Source organism: Amia ocellicauda, chromosome 9 (genome assembly GCF_036373705.1).
Source record: "Amia ocellicauda isolate fAmiCal2 chromosome 9, fAmiCal2.hap1, whole genome shotgun sequence".
Taxonomy (NCBI): domain Eukaryota; kingdom Metazoa; phylum Chordata; class Actinopteri; order Amiiformes; family Amiidae; genus Amia; species Amia ocellicauda.
Window position 1 is genome coordinate 28319765 of NC_089858.1, and position 17816 is coordinate 28337580.

A 17816-nucleotide genomic window follows, 5' to 3' on the forward strand; every position below is an offset into this window, starting at 1 on the left:
GGGCCAGAAAAAAAACAAAAAACTAATGTACCATGTAATGGTGGCAAAGAATAAATGTACATGAAGACAAAAAATAATAAAATTAAATAAAATAGAAGATTGCAGATAAGAGTTCTCAGTAGTAGTAGTAGTTTGATAATAAGGCTGATGAAACCTGAGAATAATTTATGGTTTGGTTTTAAAGTAAAGGCGTTTTGTTTTTTAATTTTTTTGGAGAAGAGTTGACTTCTGAGGACGTAGAAATCTTATAAACTAAGTCGTTTCAAAATAAAGCTTAACTTGGAGGGCTACTGCTAGATGTTTTTTTGGATTGACTGTTTTATTTAAAAGTCAATTGTTCTTCACTTCTGAGGCAATCTATAATTATCCCGAGGGTCATTATTTAAAGATCAAGTCATGTGACGCTTTAATCATTTGGCCAATTGAAAAGATGCGTCGGTCCCTCCTCTCCTCTAGGCAATAGTCAAATAATTATAAAAAACAGAATATCTCAAGTGACTTTCCTTAGCATTTGCTTTGGTGTCCTGCAGTAAGTAAACAAACAGACAAATGGTAACTAATTAATTCTTGAGTGACGGGGGAAATTTCCAAGTGCGTCCTCAATGCCACTGTAACAATGGGCAATCCTGGTGGAGCCTTTGCCATTTCCACAGCCGCTTCCCCATGCTCTTTGGTGAATGCAGGATGAAGACATTTCTTTCTGCTGTGAGCATATGGCAGGCCCCCTCCTGGGAAGGCCTGTGTTAAATTACAGCAATGCTGAGAGGCATTAGTCCACTCCCAACAAAATGGAGCTGCTATTTGCTTCACTGAGCAGCTGTGAGGTTTGGAGAGAAGAAAAAAAAAGAGAAAGAAAAAGAAAGAAGACCGAAAAGAGCATTTATCTGTGTGTGTATGTACAGAGAGATTCCTGTTGTGAAATTCAAAAAAACATTTAACAAGTTAACAAAAGAATTCAACACCTGCCAAAACTGAGGTCTTTCCCACCTTTCTATGACTCTGGATAATCTGTGGGCCGGCTCACGTCTGCCATGCTGAGATACGGAGCAGAGAGGGGGAAGAAAACGCTTTCTAAACCAGCACAATGACATGGCTTCACACTTACAGGAACAAACATAACCTACAGACAGCATTGCTGGGAATCAAACGTATTATTTTCCAAATAAATCAAATCCCTTGACAATCTTAACACCCTAAACATGTATGGGTCAAACTCTGGTTTCTGCTGAATATCGCCTACACAACCCTCTCCTTCTTATCTACAAATTAAGTTATATTATATATACTTTAACCTTAACCTGCAATCTTGTATCTGACAACCATTCCTAAATCTGGTGACGTAGCATCTATAATAAACTACAGGCCTTCAAGTCTTCTACCAATTACAGTATGTTCGAAGTTGAAGGAAACATGATGAAAAAAGCAAAAACTAGCTCAACTACTGTTGGAATCAGACACCATCTCATTTCTCAACCCCTGCCTCAGGCTCAAATCCAAGCTCCTGATCCGTACAGCCCCAGCAGATAGACAAATCCGCGCCGCCAAAAGACCACTTCCCCAGGGGGGTGGACTGAACGCCCCACCGTGTTAAGAGGGAATTATGTCACTGTAACAGACTTATTTTACACACTAAACCTGCTATAACTAGACTTCCATACCTTGACACTGTAAACCATGAACTCATATCAAATCTATAATATTTTAACTGTTCCACTCTAGCTGGATGACCTCTCTTCTCATCTGTCTCCACATACCCAGAGGAAACATTTATTTCACTCCGACACTGCCTGTATGCCCAACTAGTATCTCTGGATTCTGGATTGCGCTTTTCTTCAGTGTCGGCCAGTGAGTTCCAACTATTAATACATACATAAATAAATAAATAAATAAATAAATAAGAGTGCCTATTGTTTGACAGCAATATTTTTCTCCATGTATTCAGTAATTTTCTGTGTGTGATTCCAACACAATTTAACAAGACTGGAACAACCCCTCTTCCACCTTCGAGTGCATGAAGATAAAGGCATCCCCTCTGAAGTTCAGCCCCTTCCGAAAATAGAGCCTCAGAAAAAGCGGTTTAAAATCAACAAATCACTGGCACATTCATCTACTCTAATAATTCCCTGACAGGCAGCGATTTCAATAATGCAATCTAAATTGCATTGTTGATGTACAGATTTGTTTTGCCAGTTTTTTTCTCTGGCCGTTGTTAAGTCTTTTTATTTGTTCGTACCTCCTGCCGTTCTCCAGCACGCGGGAATCTGTCAATTGCTTTGACTGACAGCCCTGACACAGTGGAGGATGCTGCCCATTTTAATCAGCATTTGATGGGCTGATCGGACTTATCCGGAGTCCTGATTAATACACAGATCTACACCGGCAGCGTTTCTCAGCCTCTGGGTAATGCACATGTCACTCCCTGTATCTCTGTGCCGTGGAGTTATGTTAACAAGGTAGTAGTAGTAGGTAGATGTTAAATTGCTACTCCATTAATGCTAGAGGTTGCTACTCCATTAATGCTAGTGCAATCTGACATTTATTTATTGTTCTTTGTACATAAAAAAAAGCATTTCAAAATACTTAATATTCAAAACTCTATCGAACCTACTCAATGGTGCGGCTGTAAAGGAGGTTGTTAATATTAAACTGTATTTACATTGCGTACACAACATTAATACTTATTGCACTCCATCTTCATTCAGAAGGTTATTTATTATCCCGTTTTTTAATGTAGGCTTTTAAAGGTTCCTTAATGCCTTCTACCTCTAAATATATTTATTATTCTGTGCAGTTTTCAGCCCGAGAAGATTTTGTCCATGCTGGCACAATCATGTTTGCACTAGCTGCAATACTCTAGAATGACTTGCATTATGTCCCAGAATGAAATTAAATTAATTGAGAGAAATACATGTGTTGATATGTGCTGAACATGGAGTCTCTGAACCGGACTGAAAGATCTGGGTTGTACTAACAGGATCAAAAACACGGATCGGATCTGAGCTGAGCTGAGGCATATCTTAGAAAAGTGTTGTACAACATCTCAACCAGTATCTTGATCTGATTATTAAGCAGTAGGTGTTATAAATAAGAAGTAGATATGACGAAAGTGTCTTGTTTTGTGTTCCAACTGCAAACTTAAACAGCATTGTTTTGTATGCCGAGATCTGGGAATGTCATCATTTTTTATTATGTGTTAGTATTGTGTTCACTTATAGACAGTTCACACAGAGATGTGCGTTTTGCTTGACATTTATGTAAAAGTCCTCTCTGACATTACAGGCTGCAGGCAAGAAGCTGATGTGTGTATTCATGAGTGACAATTGCTGCAGATGCTCTGTGAATGACTCGACTTGCTGTTGATTCATCAGTTCCAACTATGTCAATAACTTGTTGGAAACGATCCACTGCAAAACATGCCATAAACACTTTTAATACAGTCAGTAATTCATGACTGCGCTCTGTTGTGCGTTCTTTCACAGGATCGATCGTTTCCACTAGTTTCAATAGAGTAACTTGGGTTAATCTGTATCTTTTTTGACCTCTTTTCCATAAACTTAGAGCCGATTTTCCCCTTCTTTAAAAATACTCCGGATGCTTGAGCCGGATTAGCCAGATTTGAGCTCCGTTTGAGTGATGATCCGATTAGACCAACGCAGCCAAGCTCGAGATTCAATTCTCAGCCTGGATCCAGGATCAGACGCATTTAGTACAAGCGAGAATATTCAGGGAATATGCACGTTCAGGTCCGCTAATATTACTCAGTGTTCCTCCTTCTTCCCAGGCAAATTCAATCCCTGTTTTTGAACTGATAGATAATTGATAATGGGAAAAACACGTTTCATTTTGCCAACCTCAGCAAAAATCTGAAGAAAATGGCAAAAATTAGGTTAGAGAAACATCAAGGCTCTGTTAAGTCTGTATTAGTACTGCAGTGTTTTGCAGTTTCACCTCCCAGTAGATTTATCCATTTCTTTTTCCCCTTTCTTTCTCTGTTTCTTCTCCATTTCTCTCATTGTAATCATTCATGGATTCCTTCTGTTTCATGCTCAAAGGGTTTGCAGGGGGTTTATTATTTTATTCATGTGTTTCTATATTCATTGATGGAATATTTGACTGCATTCCAAGTCTACTCAGAGAGCGGGACTCCGAGCTACACAGAGGAACCCTGCTGAGAGGATAATGTCGATCTTATAGTGTAAAAATAGTGGATTTAGAATCAATATGAATTATGGAGATGATCTATTTAAAGTATGCAGACAAATCAAAATAGGACAAGGAAAATATTTACAATCAGCCCACACAGTTCCAATTAGTCAAAAATATACCACTGAACACATTGTTTATGAGGCAATAAATGAATACACACAAATAGCACACAAATTTTCCTAGTGTTGAATCATTCTTGTATGGGATTTTTTTCTGGAGCAAGTACATTTTGGCTAAGCACGTATGTGTTGCTTCCAGTCTGGTGTCCTCGAAGCCAGTTTGCAACTATAGTGCAACTATGTAAAATGCAAGTTTATCTTGTGAGCAGTTTGGTTCTGAATGAATATCTATCTGGTCAACATTTCATTTGCTGAGATTTCTACTCTGATGGAGTAAAGTGTTGACATTTACTGTACTTTACATTTTGGAAAATAGCTCTTTTACAGTACACATTTGAATAAAACTGTCTACATCTAACCCAATTGATAAACTGCATGACTGTGGCCTTTACATTTAAAATTGTCTTATCATTGACCTTGACCAGCTTGCCCTTGGCTTCGGCTTGGCCTTGGCCTTGCGAGTCCCAGCCTTGAATCCAAGACTGGTTGTTTCTTATCAGAGCAAGAATTAAGAACAAACATTGGCCCCTTACAAGAGGAATCAAATTTCTTCCTTAATCAGCGAGATAAAAGCATCTTAGGTGAATATTACTGTGTGTCTTTAATCTTTCCCTGTAGTGATATATCTCTGAGCTGGTGAAGTAACTCCCAGCTCCACACTGTTTCAATCGGCGTTGCCCAGGCTGTGCAGACCACCCAACACATCTCTGAGAGACAATTTCTCACTTAACCCCCACATAGCAACACACTTTCAAACAACTACGCAATAACTCTCTACGGTGCTGCGCTCTGTCATGCACATTACTCTTGTACACATTTATCTGTTTATCTCTATCTCTATCTTTATCTCTCTGCCTTTAGAAAAGTAACCTATGATTCGAGATTAAACTGATTCAGGAAGAGGATAAAGTCTGGTATTCTATTAAGGCTTTCTTTTTCAGCAGACGTCTAGTCTGTTATAAAAAAAAAAACTAAATTATAATTGAACTCCTTCCCTCGGCTGTTTTAATTAAACCAAATAGTAATCAATAGTAACTGGAGGAGCCCCACGCATGTGCAAGTATGAATTTTTCTTTCAATTGTAAGCTTTGAGTCATAAAGGCCTGCTCTGAAGGAAACTCAGCGTTTCTGAACTGACATGACAAGGCATCCTGGACAAGATTTGTGGTTCGCACCCTGACAATAGCTCCTGGCGTTTCCATTAAAAACCAGATAACTTAACATATACAACATATTATTGCAGAGAACTATATTATTATTATTGTTTTCAGTTGCATTTTCACTGTATTCCTGACAATGAATTCCAACAACTTTGTCAAGTGAACGCAAACAACTCTGTACTTATTATTGACATTTTCTGTCTGAGAATGGACTTCTGTACTGTGCCAGTTACTGTGGTCTTGCAAATAATAACCTTTGTTAACCTCAGGCAGTGCTGACGTACCACAAATGCCTTAGTCGGCAGCGCACAACACGTCGTACAACTCTGCCGTGTCAGTAGAGCAGTTGTCATCGTATTAATATCATTGACACTTTAAAGCTGAGTTTTCCTTTCTTCTTCTGTATGCCATTTGACCTTCCTCCTGTTTTGCAACTTTGTCTTTTATTTTAAGGCTCACAGCTCAAGGTAAACAGGATGATTGCTCTGTATGTCAGGGAATCCCCTGCCAGAACCCCTGCTGAGCCAATGCCTGGCTCCGGCAACTTCAAACCGGACTGACAGCTTTGCTTCAAGGTTTGGTTTTTACCAATCACAGCCAAATAGTCCAGGAGTGGAAGAGTGACTGAAGGCCCTAAATCTACTAACAGGCCCTGCATGATCAGGCAATAACTAGACCGTGGGCAGCCCTCACCTGAGAGCCCAGCAATGAGGAACACACCACCTGGGCTCCAACTACAACCCACAGACAGAAACCAAAAAAGGCATTTGTCTTTGCACACTGGTGTGAGAATCACTGATCGAGACTTGACTCAAACCCGCAACTTTTGCTGATAAATATTTCAATTAATTCAGACCCAGCCAACAGCTCAGACTTCAGCCACAGAGACAGTTTAGAGAATTCTCCAATGTTCTGCGAATGATTTCAACCACATTTATCAAAGAACAGGCCCTCAAATGAGCTTTCTCAACTGATCACCGAGATAGTGCCTCGAAGTATTAACTGCTCTTGCTGCACCAGCAGAGCAAATCTTCTGAGCGACAGAACCATCTCTGGGGCCCCAATCAGAGATGACCCAAAGGAATATTGACCTGGGTAACAAAAGTAAATAGTCAACGCTGCAGAGAAAGACCTAATCTTCGAGAACATCCTGCACATTTCAACCAAATGTATATACACTAATGATGGAGCATATTTGGTAACTGTAATACGACCGCGTCAATCGATTTTAACTGATAGGCTCCTTTGCAACGTTCAGTTGGACATCATCGTGAACACCTCTCTGGAACCGGTGTGAGAGACGGAACATGCATATATAGCTAATGGTAATATCTGTCATAAGAAAAATTTGTAAATCACAAGATTAAGTATGGGTAACTTTCCCAGCAATTAATAACTGCTGTGACCCTTCTGTTCATTTCCACAGTGATTCCCATCACACCCTTTCTTGACTGTTTTATCCTTCTGTGTTATAACTAGGTTTACTTTTATTCTTATTAAAGAAGTGATTGTGATCTGGATTATTCAATTATAATTAATATTAAATTATAACTGGAAATAATTAATTTGAGCTCCAGAGGTAAAAAAATAAATAACTCTGAGCTAGTCAATTAAAAACATTGCCACTAGATTTCTACATTTCCACTTTATTCCTCCCACACACTACAATTGTTTTCTTGCAGGCCAGACCAAAGACTTATTATGCCATCAGTTTATATAGGAAACTAGAGGTGACCAGGGAGGAAATTCTCAAATGGTAAGCACAGAGCCCTGGATCTACAATCTGTTTTCTTATTGCCAAAGTCATTTTCCTGTCAGCTTACTATTGTGCATCAGCACTTTTATTGACTGATGAGGGGAAAAATATGCTTTTACGGCAAGGTCTGTTGCTTGACAAAGAAGCAAAGGTTTACCAAGAGTTCAAAGTTTGTACATCACTTTCCAAAGTCTTCGTAAGGGCTTAAAGGCGTAATGGTTGAAGTTTATTTTAGTCTTGTGCTGATGTAAGATGTGTATATGTTTTTAGAAATATAATCTGGTGGTGCAGAATTTTATATCAATAACAATAACTGACATATTTGACTAAAAAGTGTTGACTGCCTCATTTCTAACAGATGGAAATGACCAGCAAGGTCAATTCCTGTATGGTCCTCCACAATAAATACAACTGATGTAATCTAACTTTCAATGTAATGGATCAGAAAAGCAGACTAGCCTTTACATTTATATTTGACAGTTGTGTGGTAAGTTACACACTATTTTGGGCCCCTGATTCAATATAGAATAAGGACATTGCCTAAGGCTGTAAAAGTAGTTCTGTGGGAATATATGTGTATATGAACAGACCAAAGATGGACAAAAGAAGATATAGAATGGATCCCAAGAGATGAAAAAAGACCTAGAAGACGACCACATAAATGATGAGAAAGATTAAATAAGAAGCTTTGCTGGCATGACCTGGAAAAGAGAAGCTGTAGATCGTAGCAAGTGGAAACATCTTGGGGAGGCCTTCATCTAGATCAATAAAGGCTGCTGCTGCTGATAATGATATATTTATGTTTATATATACACACACAATGTTCCCTGCACCCGTACAGTATTTATGGCCTCATTTAGTACCTTCCTTTGGCTGTATGCATTTATCATGAAATGAAAGCTGTTAAATAAAGAGGAGGAACCTCTCACACCAGCACTTGACCAGTTGCTTCATATTTATATAAAAAATGTAAGAAATATGACATGAAATGGTTACCATTCCAATGAACACATAGGTCACTTCAATCATTTTCTGTGAACAAAACTTCTTGAGGGGGATACAGTGCATGTGTTCAGCAAACAGTGAGTGCTAAGTCATGCTTGGTTTGATCAGAAGATATATCTCTGTGTACACATTACTCCCAAGCTCAGAGATAATTGAACTGGGCCGTTGGCGTTTTCACTTGTGCCCATCACAATGATGCATTGTTTTACAGTGCTGTGAAGACAGATCTCTTGGGAAAGACAGCGAGTTCAGTTTTTGTAAAAAACAACAAACAAAAAAACTAAGAGTAACAAGGACAGATCTTCAGCAAAAACTAGGCTTGCTACCAAGCGTGTATGGTTTTCAGTAGGGATTGTGTGAATGTAGAGGATGGTGTTGTGCTTGTGCTCTTACCAGAGGCTTGGTGAATTCAGGCGCCTGGTCGTTCTTGTCTGCGATTGTGATGGTGGCTGTGGCCGTTCCTTTCAGGCCTACATCACTACCGGCCATGTCTTTGGCAACTATTTCCAACTCATATTGGTGGCTGGGCATGGACTGTGGAGAGAGAAAGAAACTTCACATGAGACTCAAATATTTGCAAATGTATTTGAAAATGCTCTTTAGGGATGTTTAAGTTTGTATTCACTGCTATTCATTAAGAAGGCTAAACGGTCTAATCAAAGCTTTTGCAATTGCCATCTATTTTCGTCAACTCAATCAATGCCACTGCTCCAATCCTTTCAACCAGTTTGAAACTGTCACCTCAGAAGGCTGAGCAGGTCAAGCACAACTGAGTTTTACTGAGTTCAATTTGTTAAGGTGTGATTAGAAGGTCTCATCTTGATGAATATCATGTGAATTCAATCTTAAACATATTTGTGAATATATTTGAACCTAAGTCTACTTCACATACAAGCTGTGATATTACTACTTATTATCTATTCATTTGGCTGATGTCTTTAACCAAAGCCACCAACATATAACAATACAACATAATTGAAAACTACATACATAGTGAAAGTTACACAGTAAGAAAAAAAACTAAATAAGCTGTACAGTAAAGTAAAATAATCCAAGATACAGCAAGTACAGCAAATGATGGAAGGATTACAAGACACTACTCAGGAACAGTGTGCATCCAGTAGTGCCAGGTTCACCAAAAGGTGCTTATTACAGTAAGATACTGGAGGAAAAGAGGCGATCGACCACAGCAGAGGTCGAAAGTACAAGAAGACACTGTTAGTGCTAACTTGCTGGGATGGGAAAACTGGAAAGAAACACAGAGGTGCGGGTGCAATAGATCTTTGTAATTTATATAGGAACCTGCAAATCTTTGATTTCCCTTTCCTTTTGACAGGTAATGGAAAATAAGTTACACTAGGGAGTTCCTATGTATTTCGACAAATTAATATACAGTTATACAGTAGTGGCACCCTTGATAAAGATGAGCAAAAAAGGCTCTATAAAATAAAAAAACAACACAGGTAATGAGCTATACCTTATGCTCAAAAATATAAGAACACTATATTATTTATAGTAATACAATTGCTCAGAGGAAACGAGCAATACAAATTATCGACATCCCTAAACATTCTTATAAATAAAATCAAACATTGTATCTCCATTAATGTGCTTTTTAAGTGCATCCTAAGAACTGTATTGCTGCCTTCCATTGTTTCCTGTTTCACTGATGTATCAAAATTAGGTATCACGCATGTAAAATCCCTTTGTCGTCCATCACCATGGGGAAAGGCTAAGAACTCGCAAATGATGGTTGACCAGACAAAAACGGTTGTTGACCCTATAACTCTATGGGTACAACAAAGTAGCTAAAAACCTAAATATAACCCTTATATATGCAATAAGTAAGGAATATACAGATGCCTGACAAATTAAAAGAAAAACCTGAATAAATGAGTGGAGGTACTTGGGTGCCTCCAAACAGGTGTACTGCATGATACAATTAAGCAATTAACATCCTATCATGCTCTGTGGCTCCTGTCTGGAGTTGTGTTGCCGAAGTCCCCTAGCAGTACACCTCGGGGCAGACTCCCATATCAGCTCGCTGCCTCCTCCCTTGCGACAGGTTTGTTATACAGTAACCCCTCGCCCTTGGGCAGTGCTTCCGACTTGAAAGATAACGATAGATTGCAAATGCAACCCCGGTTATCTGAAAAAGGAAGCACTGCCCAAGGCTTGTAAGGTCGCTCAGGAGTTCAAGTCTCCCGGCAAAAGAGGAAGTTCCTGTGCAAACGTCATGTTTTATAGAACAGGAAGTAGGAAGGGACCTGTTTTGAGTGACATACACATGGGCCAATGGCAGCTTTAATATAGAGATGTTTCGATTGGGTTCCAACAGAAGTGCACAGAAACCCCTCCCCCTTGGTCAGTGCTTCCTTTTTCAGTTAACCGGGGCTGCATTCGCAACCTATCATTCCAGAGACTTGTAGAATCTGTGCCAAGGTGCATTAAAGCTATTCTTTCAGCTCGTGGTGGCACAACACCTTACTGAGAACCGTTATGTTGTTTTTTCCTTTAATTTGTCACCCATATGTACATATAAGTATACACACACACACACACACACACACTTTCTCTTCTTAAAAATGTTGCTTATGCTTCTTGTACCGTTGCCAGTTATAATTCCACAGAGGCAAAGCCACACAGCTGCAGTTATAGATTTTAAGAATCAAGAGGTGCTAATGAGCACATCACCACTGTGGTCAGATAAATTCATTAGAGAGTCAAACAGGACATGATTAGACAGCTTTTTCTTAAACGCTACACAGAAGTCCTAGACTACGAGTACTCAATTGCAGTATCATCATTACCGGTAGAAATCATTTTGCTGTAGCTTCCTCTGTAGTATAATTTATCTTTGTCTGTGGCTCTTCTGAGCTGGGTAAGCAGTTTAGTGTGACAGAGACTCTCAGAGCTGAATATGCAAGGGCACAAGCTATCAGCTGACACCAATCTTGACTGGTTGATGGGGACAGATATACTGACAGATAAACTCACAGCCATAAGACACTACACCGAGTCGATGCATTCACATTAAAGAATGGAAAAGTGTTCTGCTTTCTTTAAATTCCATTTTACTATTCCTGGGGGTGTCGGACATAAATTGAGCAGAACAAGATCATCCACCCCCCACCCCTGGATTTGCTATATTCTTGTTGTCCATGCTTATAATAGAGATCAAAGGTTCAGATGAAAATGAGAAGTGTTATAAACTAATTTACCAGTACACACCTATTGAATCCTATCATTTCATACAGTGGTCTATAAAACAGAAAAAAGTGATGTCCTAGCAATTTATGAACAATGCCACAGTACACAATTGAAACTGGGAATGCACTTACCCATCCTTGTCAAAATAAAGGGAGGCTTTAATTGAGCTTTCTTTAAAGTGTTTCATTTGGAGGGAAGAATGCATGAACTAACCTGATGACAGCCACCCTAAGAATAATAACGTTTAGTTAATGGCTGGAGACCCTCCATTGATGTTTCTCTCATCACAATTACTTCAGAAAGATGGATGTCAATATTCTGTCTGATTATTCTCAGTTTAAACTGTGATATAATCAGAGTTACCAGAAGGCATGAATAGATTATACAGGCAATCATTCCAGTATTGTATTAGCTGGACATTATTAACTTCCCCCTTATTTAAAAATAAAATAAAATATAATGGTTAGGGAATCAAACACTTCAGTCTTGTTTCCAATTTTAAAGAAATACTACTGGTACTAGGCTTGAACAGTCATCAGTAAAATTAGTAAACAGTAATACAGTATATAACTATATATAGGCTGATTAATGATTCGTTCAGCTTTAATTATGTGAAGGTAATTAATAAGAACTAAACGACATGGAGAACTGTACTGAGGGCACTTTCTAACGACTATTTTATGGGGAGGCTAGGTGGGAAAATTACATGCTTTTGTGCTTGGAATCACTTAAATAAATATATACTTTCCAGGTTCATATTTCAAAGACTAGAGGACAGATTAAAGACTGTTACTAGTACTAAACATGCTACTGTCTTTAGAAAAGTATTCAAAGTGTTGTTTATTTACTTAGGCTGTGGCATCCGACACATTGAGCCGGTGCGATTCCAACATTTCCCATTGATGTTAAGGTTTTACAGGGATTTGAGAAACAATGCGAGCACTTGTTATTAATTCTCTGTCCAGTTGGTACATTGACTGTTTTACTGTAAAGAAAATGGGTCTGCCTTAAACAAAGCAGTGTACAACTTAAAATAACTGGTTTATATATCCGAATTGTCACAATTTAGCTCCAGTTGCATCTCGTTATATGTGGGTTTATGTATTTGTCTCCTTTGCAAATTTGACAATGTAAGTATTCCAAAGAAAAGAAGTTAAATGGGGAACTACTTATGTGTTGCACTGGTTGACATGTTTAAGATTAAACACTGCGACTGTCAGCTGTGAGTGCTTTATCTTGTCAACAGCTTTGCAAAGTCTTAGTAATTTTAAATAGCACAGTGAGCAAGACAAAAAAAAAAAAAAGAATCACAAATAACTTATAAAAGAACATTCAACAATAAGAATTTAAATCCAGGGAAAGTGCACAAAATACTCAATTAAGAGCTGTAACTGGGAAAGCAAAATGGTTTAAGATGCTAATACCAGGGAAAGTCGATTTAGCATTAAAACTATATTTTTATTAATATGTAAGTGCTAGCAAATACATTTTGGTGCCTAACACCATTGTAAACTATACATTATTCATTTTGTAGATATATTCTGTTGTATTTATTTATTTTATAAATTTACACTCTTGCTGATGTGGGGTGTGAATTGCCACTATTTCAAAAAACTGGAACATCTCTCACAGGAAGAAATGTGGAGTAAGAGTCATATACATCTAATTGAAATCTCCTGCTGCTGTTTACTGCTGTTTTGTGTTACTAATTCAGTCCATCGTGAGAGCGGAGGGTATAATGAAAATAGCTAAACTCGTGTCACTCATGTTAAAAATAAATAGGCTCACTCAAATAGACTAAAGTTACATTTGCAAGTGTGTTTCACAGCTGACTGAACATCAATATGTCTGTCTTGGAGAAAATGTACGATTGCCACAGTTCAGAGGGCTAAGTGTTGACACCTCAAGTCAGCCTGGAACATGACAGGAAGCAGTACTGCGCTCAAGTTTGTCATCATCGGAGTTAATGCTATCATAACAGCTACCATACGGTATTGATTTTTATTAAAGGATTGGACTTTCAAGTAATTGTCCTTGTAGATGATGAAAAGCTTTCTAAATGCACAGCTTTATATCCTGCTCAGAGCAACAAACCCTCCTTTTGCTCTGTAACCTTCATTTCAAGTCCAACCGGGAAACGTCTCAGTACTCGTGAGAAAACGTGTGATTGTTAAAATATGATAGGACTGATTCAAAATTGAATTGGTCTGACTTTGCAGTGAAATGCGATCATGAAAAGCAATACACAGTAAAAGTTGAAAAAGCCAATCCATACACTGAAGAAAAGACAAACCTGGTATCTGAGGCGAGTTAGTGAAAGAACCAGAGGGGTTCTTAGGATATTTGGTCAATCTCAATCACTGCAGGAGTCTTACAGAGCATTTGCTCAATGTGAAAAAATATGATCTATATATACCATCAACATCAGCCTATATTGATCCACTGCTGGATGAAGGCCTCACCAAAATGTTTCCACTTGCTTATACATATAATACCTTAAGCACCATATGTTTGAAGAAAAAAATATATATACAAAAATATATCTCCATCTGCTTAACTGAAGAACACATATGCTTCCTCACGTCACATTCAACACCTTAGCTCCCACTTTTCTGTTTTTATCCAAGACATTTTTAAACACGCTCCATTTGCCCAGCTACAGATTTACATAACCCATGACCCTAACTTACTGTGTTTGAGTGATTTTTTGTTGCAGTTTAAGGAGCCAAATGAATAAGTCATTTGAGGGCTAGTGAAGGGTTCAACTTTAAGTTCAACAAATTAACATATTATGGCCTATGTAGCCATTTTGGAAATATCATGAAACCAACACAGTACAAAAACATAGTAAATGCGTCTGCCAAGAAATAAATACCTACAACTTTCATTGTTGTTATGGGGGATTTCACTTTCCCAAACACAGACTGGGAAAGCCCAGTTGGGACTACAGAAGCAGAAATAGAAATGAGATGATAAATGATTGCTTTCTAACTCAATTTGTCAGGGAACCAACCAGAGAGAGTGCATGCATTGACTTGATCTTTTCAAACGACCAAGATAGTCAGAGGGACACTAGTTAGAGAACCAATGGCAAACTGTGATCACAACATGGTTAGCTTTGAGGCATACTTTCAAAAAACAAGGACCCAGTCTAAAACAATGGTCTACAATTTTAGAAAAGCAAACCTTGAAGATATGAGGCGGCACTTAGAAGAGTTAGACTGGAGCACACTGGATACAGAGTCAGTTAAAAATGGATGGTTATATTTTAAGAATATATTATTTGAGGCTCAGGAGAAATTTGTACCAAAACCTAGCAAATTGAGGACCAAAAAACACTGGCCAAAATGGTTTAATAGAGGTATGCAAAAAAATATCAAGAGAAAGAAAATGTTGTATAGCGCATACAAAAGGAATAGGGATGAAACAAAATACATAGAATATGTTGATCTGCAAAGAGATCTTAAGAAAGGGATCAGGAAAGCAAACGGAAATAGAAAGAAACGTAGCTCTTGGAGCTAAAACCAATGCAAAGAGCTTTTTCAACACTACAGCAAGAGGTCAATAAAGGAGGAAGTGAAACAGATAGAGGGCAAAAATTGAAAAATGAACAAGATGTGGCAAATGTTCTAAATGAGTATTTCACAGAGGTTTTTACAAAAGAAAAAACAGATAACATGCCACAGGTTAGCAATCAGTCCAGTCAAACCCTAAGAGAGATCAGGATAAATGAGGAGGAGGTACTAAAGGGACCAGCAGAATTAAAAACAAACAAATCACCTGGGCCAGATGGTATATTTCCAACAGTACTTACAGAAATGAGAGAAATTATTTATAGGCCACTAACTTAAATATTCCAAATGACACTTAGAACAGGGGATGTGCCAACTGACTGGAAGACAGCAAATGTCAAACCAATCCACAAGAAAGGGGACAAAACTGAGCCTGTAAATTACAGACCAATCAGTCTCACCTGCATCATCTGTAAAATGTTGGAAAAAATGATTAGACAGAAAATAGAGGAGCATATTAATGAAAAACCTATTCTTGGAGATAGTCAACATGGGTTTAGACGAGGCAGATCATGTCTTATTCATTTATCAGAATTTTTTGAACATGCAACTGCAGCTGTAGATCATGTGAAAGCATATGATATGATATACTTAGATTTTCAAAAAGCTTTTGATAAGGTTCCACACCAAAGACTGATCCTCAAATTGGAAGCTGTAGGCATTCAGGGCAATGTAAGTAGATGGATTATGAACTGGTTGATGTATAGGAAACAGAGGGTGTCGATTAGAGGAGTTGCTTCTAACTGGAGTGAGTTTGTTAGTGGAGTTCCACAGGGATCAGTACTAGGACCTTTGCTTTTTCTAATCTATATTAATGATCTGGACTTGGGGATAGTTAGCAAACTTGTCAAATTTGCAGATGATACTAAAATAGGTGGCTCAGCAGATATTCAGTTGTGGGCCGACACCTGGCAGTGCAAAATATTACATGCAGGTAATAAAAATGTCCACTATAATTACACTATGGGAGGAATAGAACTAGATGAAGTAACGCATGAGAAAGACCTAGGAGTCTATGTGGACTCCTCACTTTCTCCATCCAAACAATGTGGGGAAGCAATAAAAAGGCAAACAGGATGTTAGGGTATATTGTCAAAAGTGTAGAATTGAGAACAAGGGCAGTAATGTTCAGACTGTACAATGCACTAGTTAGACCTCATCTGGATACTAAGTACAGTTCTGGGCTTCACACTTCAAGAAAGATATCGCTGCTCTAGAGGCAGTTCAGAGGAGAGCAACCAGACTTATTCCAGGTCTGAAGGGAATGTCCTAATGAGAGACTGAGGAACTGAACCTTTTCACCCTGGAACAGAGGAGACTACGTGGGGACTTGATCCAAGTCTTCAAAATCATGAAAGGCATCGACCACATCAAACCAGAGGAGCTTTTCCAGATCAGCAGGCACACGCACCCGGGGACACAAATGGAAATTGGGCTTCAAGGCATTCAAGACAGAAAACAGGAGACAATTCTTCACAAAGAGAGTCATCACAATCTGGAACAAACTCCCCAGTGATGCTGAAAATTTGGGATCATTTAAAAACAGACTGGATAGGATCCTTGGATCACTCAGTTATTAATGGACACCAAAAAAGCATGATGGGTCGAATGGCCTCCTCTTGTTTGCAAACTTTTCTTATGTTCTTATTTGTGCATCTTTGCTTCGTAGGGACTATTTTCACTGCCTAAACTGGACAAATGTTAGGTTCAGTAGTAGATTACATTGGAAACAGTAGAATATTATTGTTTATAATTAACATTGCAATTATATATCTGACAAATTAAAGCTTTCAAGCAGGTTTCTACCTTTTGAATAAATAAGTCTGCAGTTTTTATTGAAATGTAAGCACAGTTTTTAAGTACAGTTTCCTACACCATCTAAAGGCACAAGGAAACTGAAGGAAACTCTGAAAGGAAGAGGTCTGGCAGACCCAAAGCCAGAACACAATCAGAAGACAAGTTTCTGAGAGTCAACAGCTTTCTAAGAGTCAACTGTCAAACAAGGAGGAGGAAGCGTGATGGTCTGGGGCTCTTTTCCTGGATCCAGAGTGGTTGACTTGCACAGAGTGAGTGGCACCCTGAACCAAAACTGCTACCACAGCATTTTGCAGCGCCATGCAATACCCTCTGGTATACGCCTAGTTGGTCAGGGCTTCATCCTACAGCAAGATAATGACGCAAAACATGGGATGAACTGGACAGAAGGGCGAAAGAAAAAGCAGCCTACAAGTGCAACACATTTGTGGGAATTCTGCCACAATGTTAGGAAGAACTTTCCAAAGAATATTTGATTTCCATTGTAGAACGACTACATTGAGACATTAAACTGTGTATATTTCAATAAAAACTGGAAAAATTGAGGTGTTCTAAAACTAAAACTACGGTAGTGTAGTTTGGTAGTTAATTATACTATGAATGTAGTTGCACAAAGGGAAGACAGCACAAAGGCTTAAATAAGAGAGTGACTCCAGGAGAACGTCTCGATAGCGCATGCCTTTCAAAGTGCACATAGATTTTAAATTTTAAAAGGATGCAATTGAACAAGAAAGGTATTTAAACATCAGAGCAGGACTCAAGCTTTTCTGCATAGCCAAGTGAACACCTCTGCAGGACAGCTTAGCTGAGGCTCAGAGAGCCTGTCAATTGCAATTATTACTTGTGTCTCTAAGGATGAGTTATGGCCAAATGCTGATTTCAAAACAAAACAAAATCAAAAACAAGAACAGCTGTTCTTCTATAAAGAAACTTTACAAACAAGACACAAAACCCAATTGTTCAAAAACTAATT

The 17816-nt window shown here is 38.5% G+C and overlaps 1 protein-coding gene across 1 annotated transcript in view; it reads right to left on the bottom strand.

Moving 5' to 3' along the window:
• Window positions 1-17816, bottom strand: part of cdh13 (cadherin 13, H-cadherin (heart)) — a 424551-nt gene that overhangs the window by 89404 nt on the left and 317331 nt on the right. The window contains exon 8 of the mRNA XM_066713996.1: window positions 8640-8780. Coding sequence (XP_066570093.1) covers window positions 8640-8780 — 141 coding nt within the window. The remainder of the gene's footprint in view (window positions 1-8639; window positions 8781-17816) is intronic.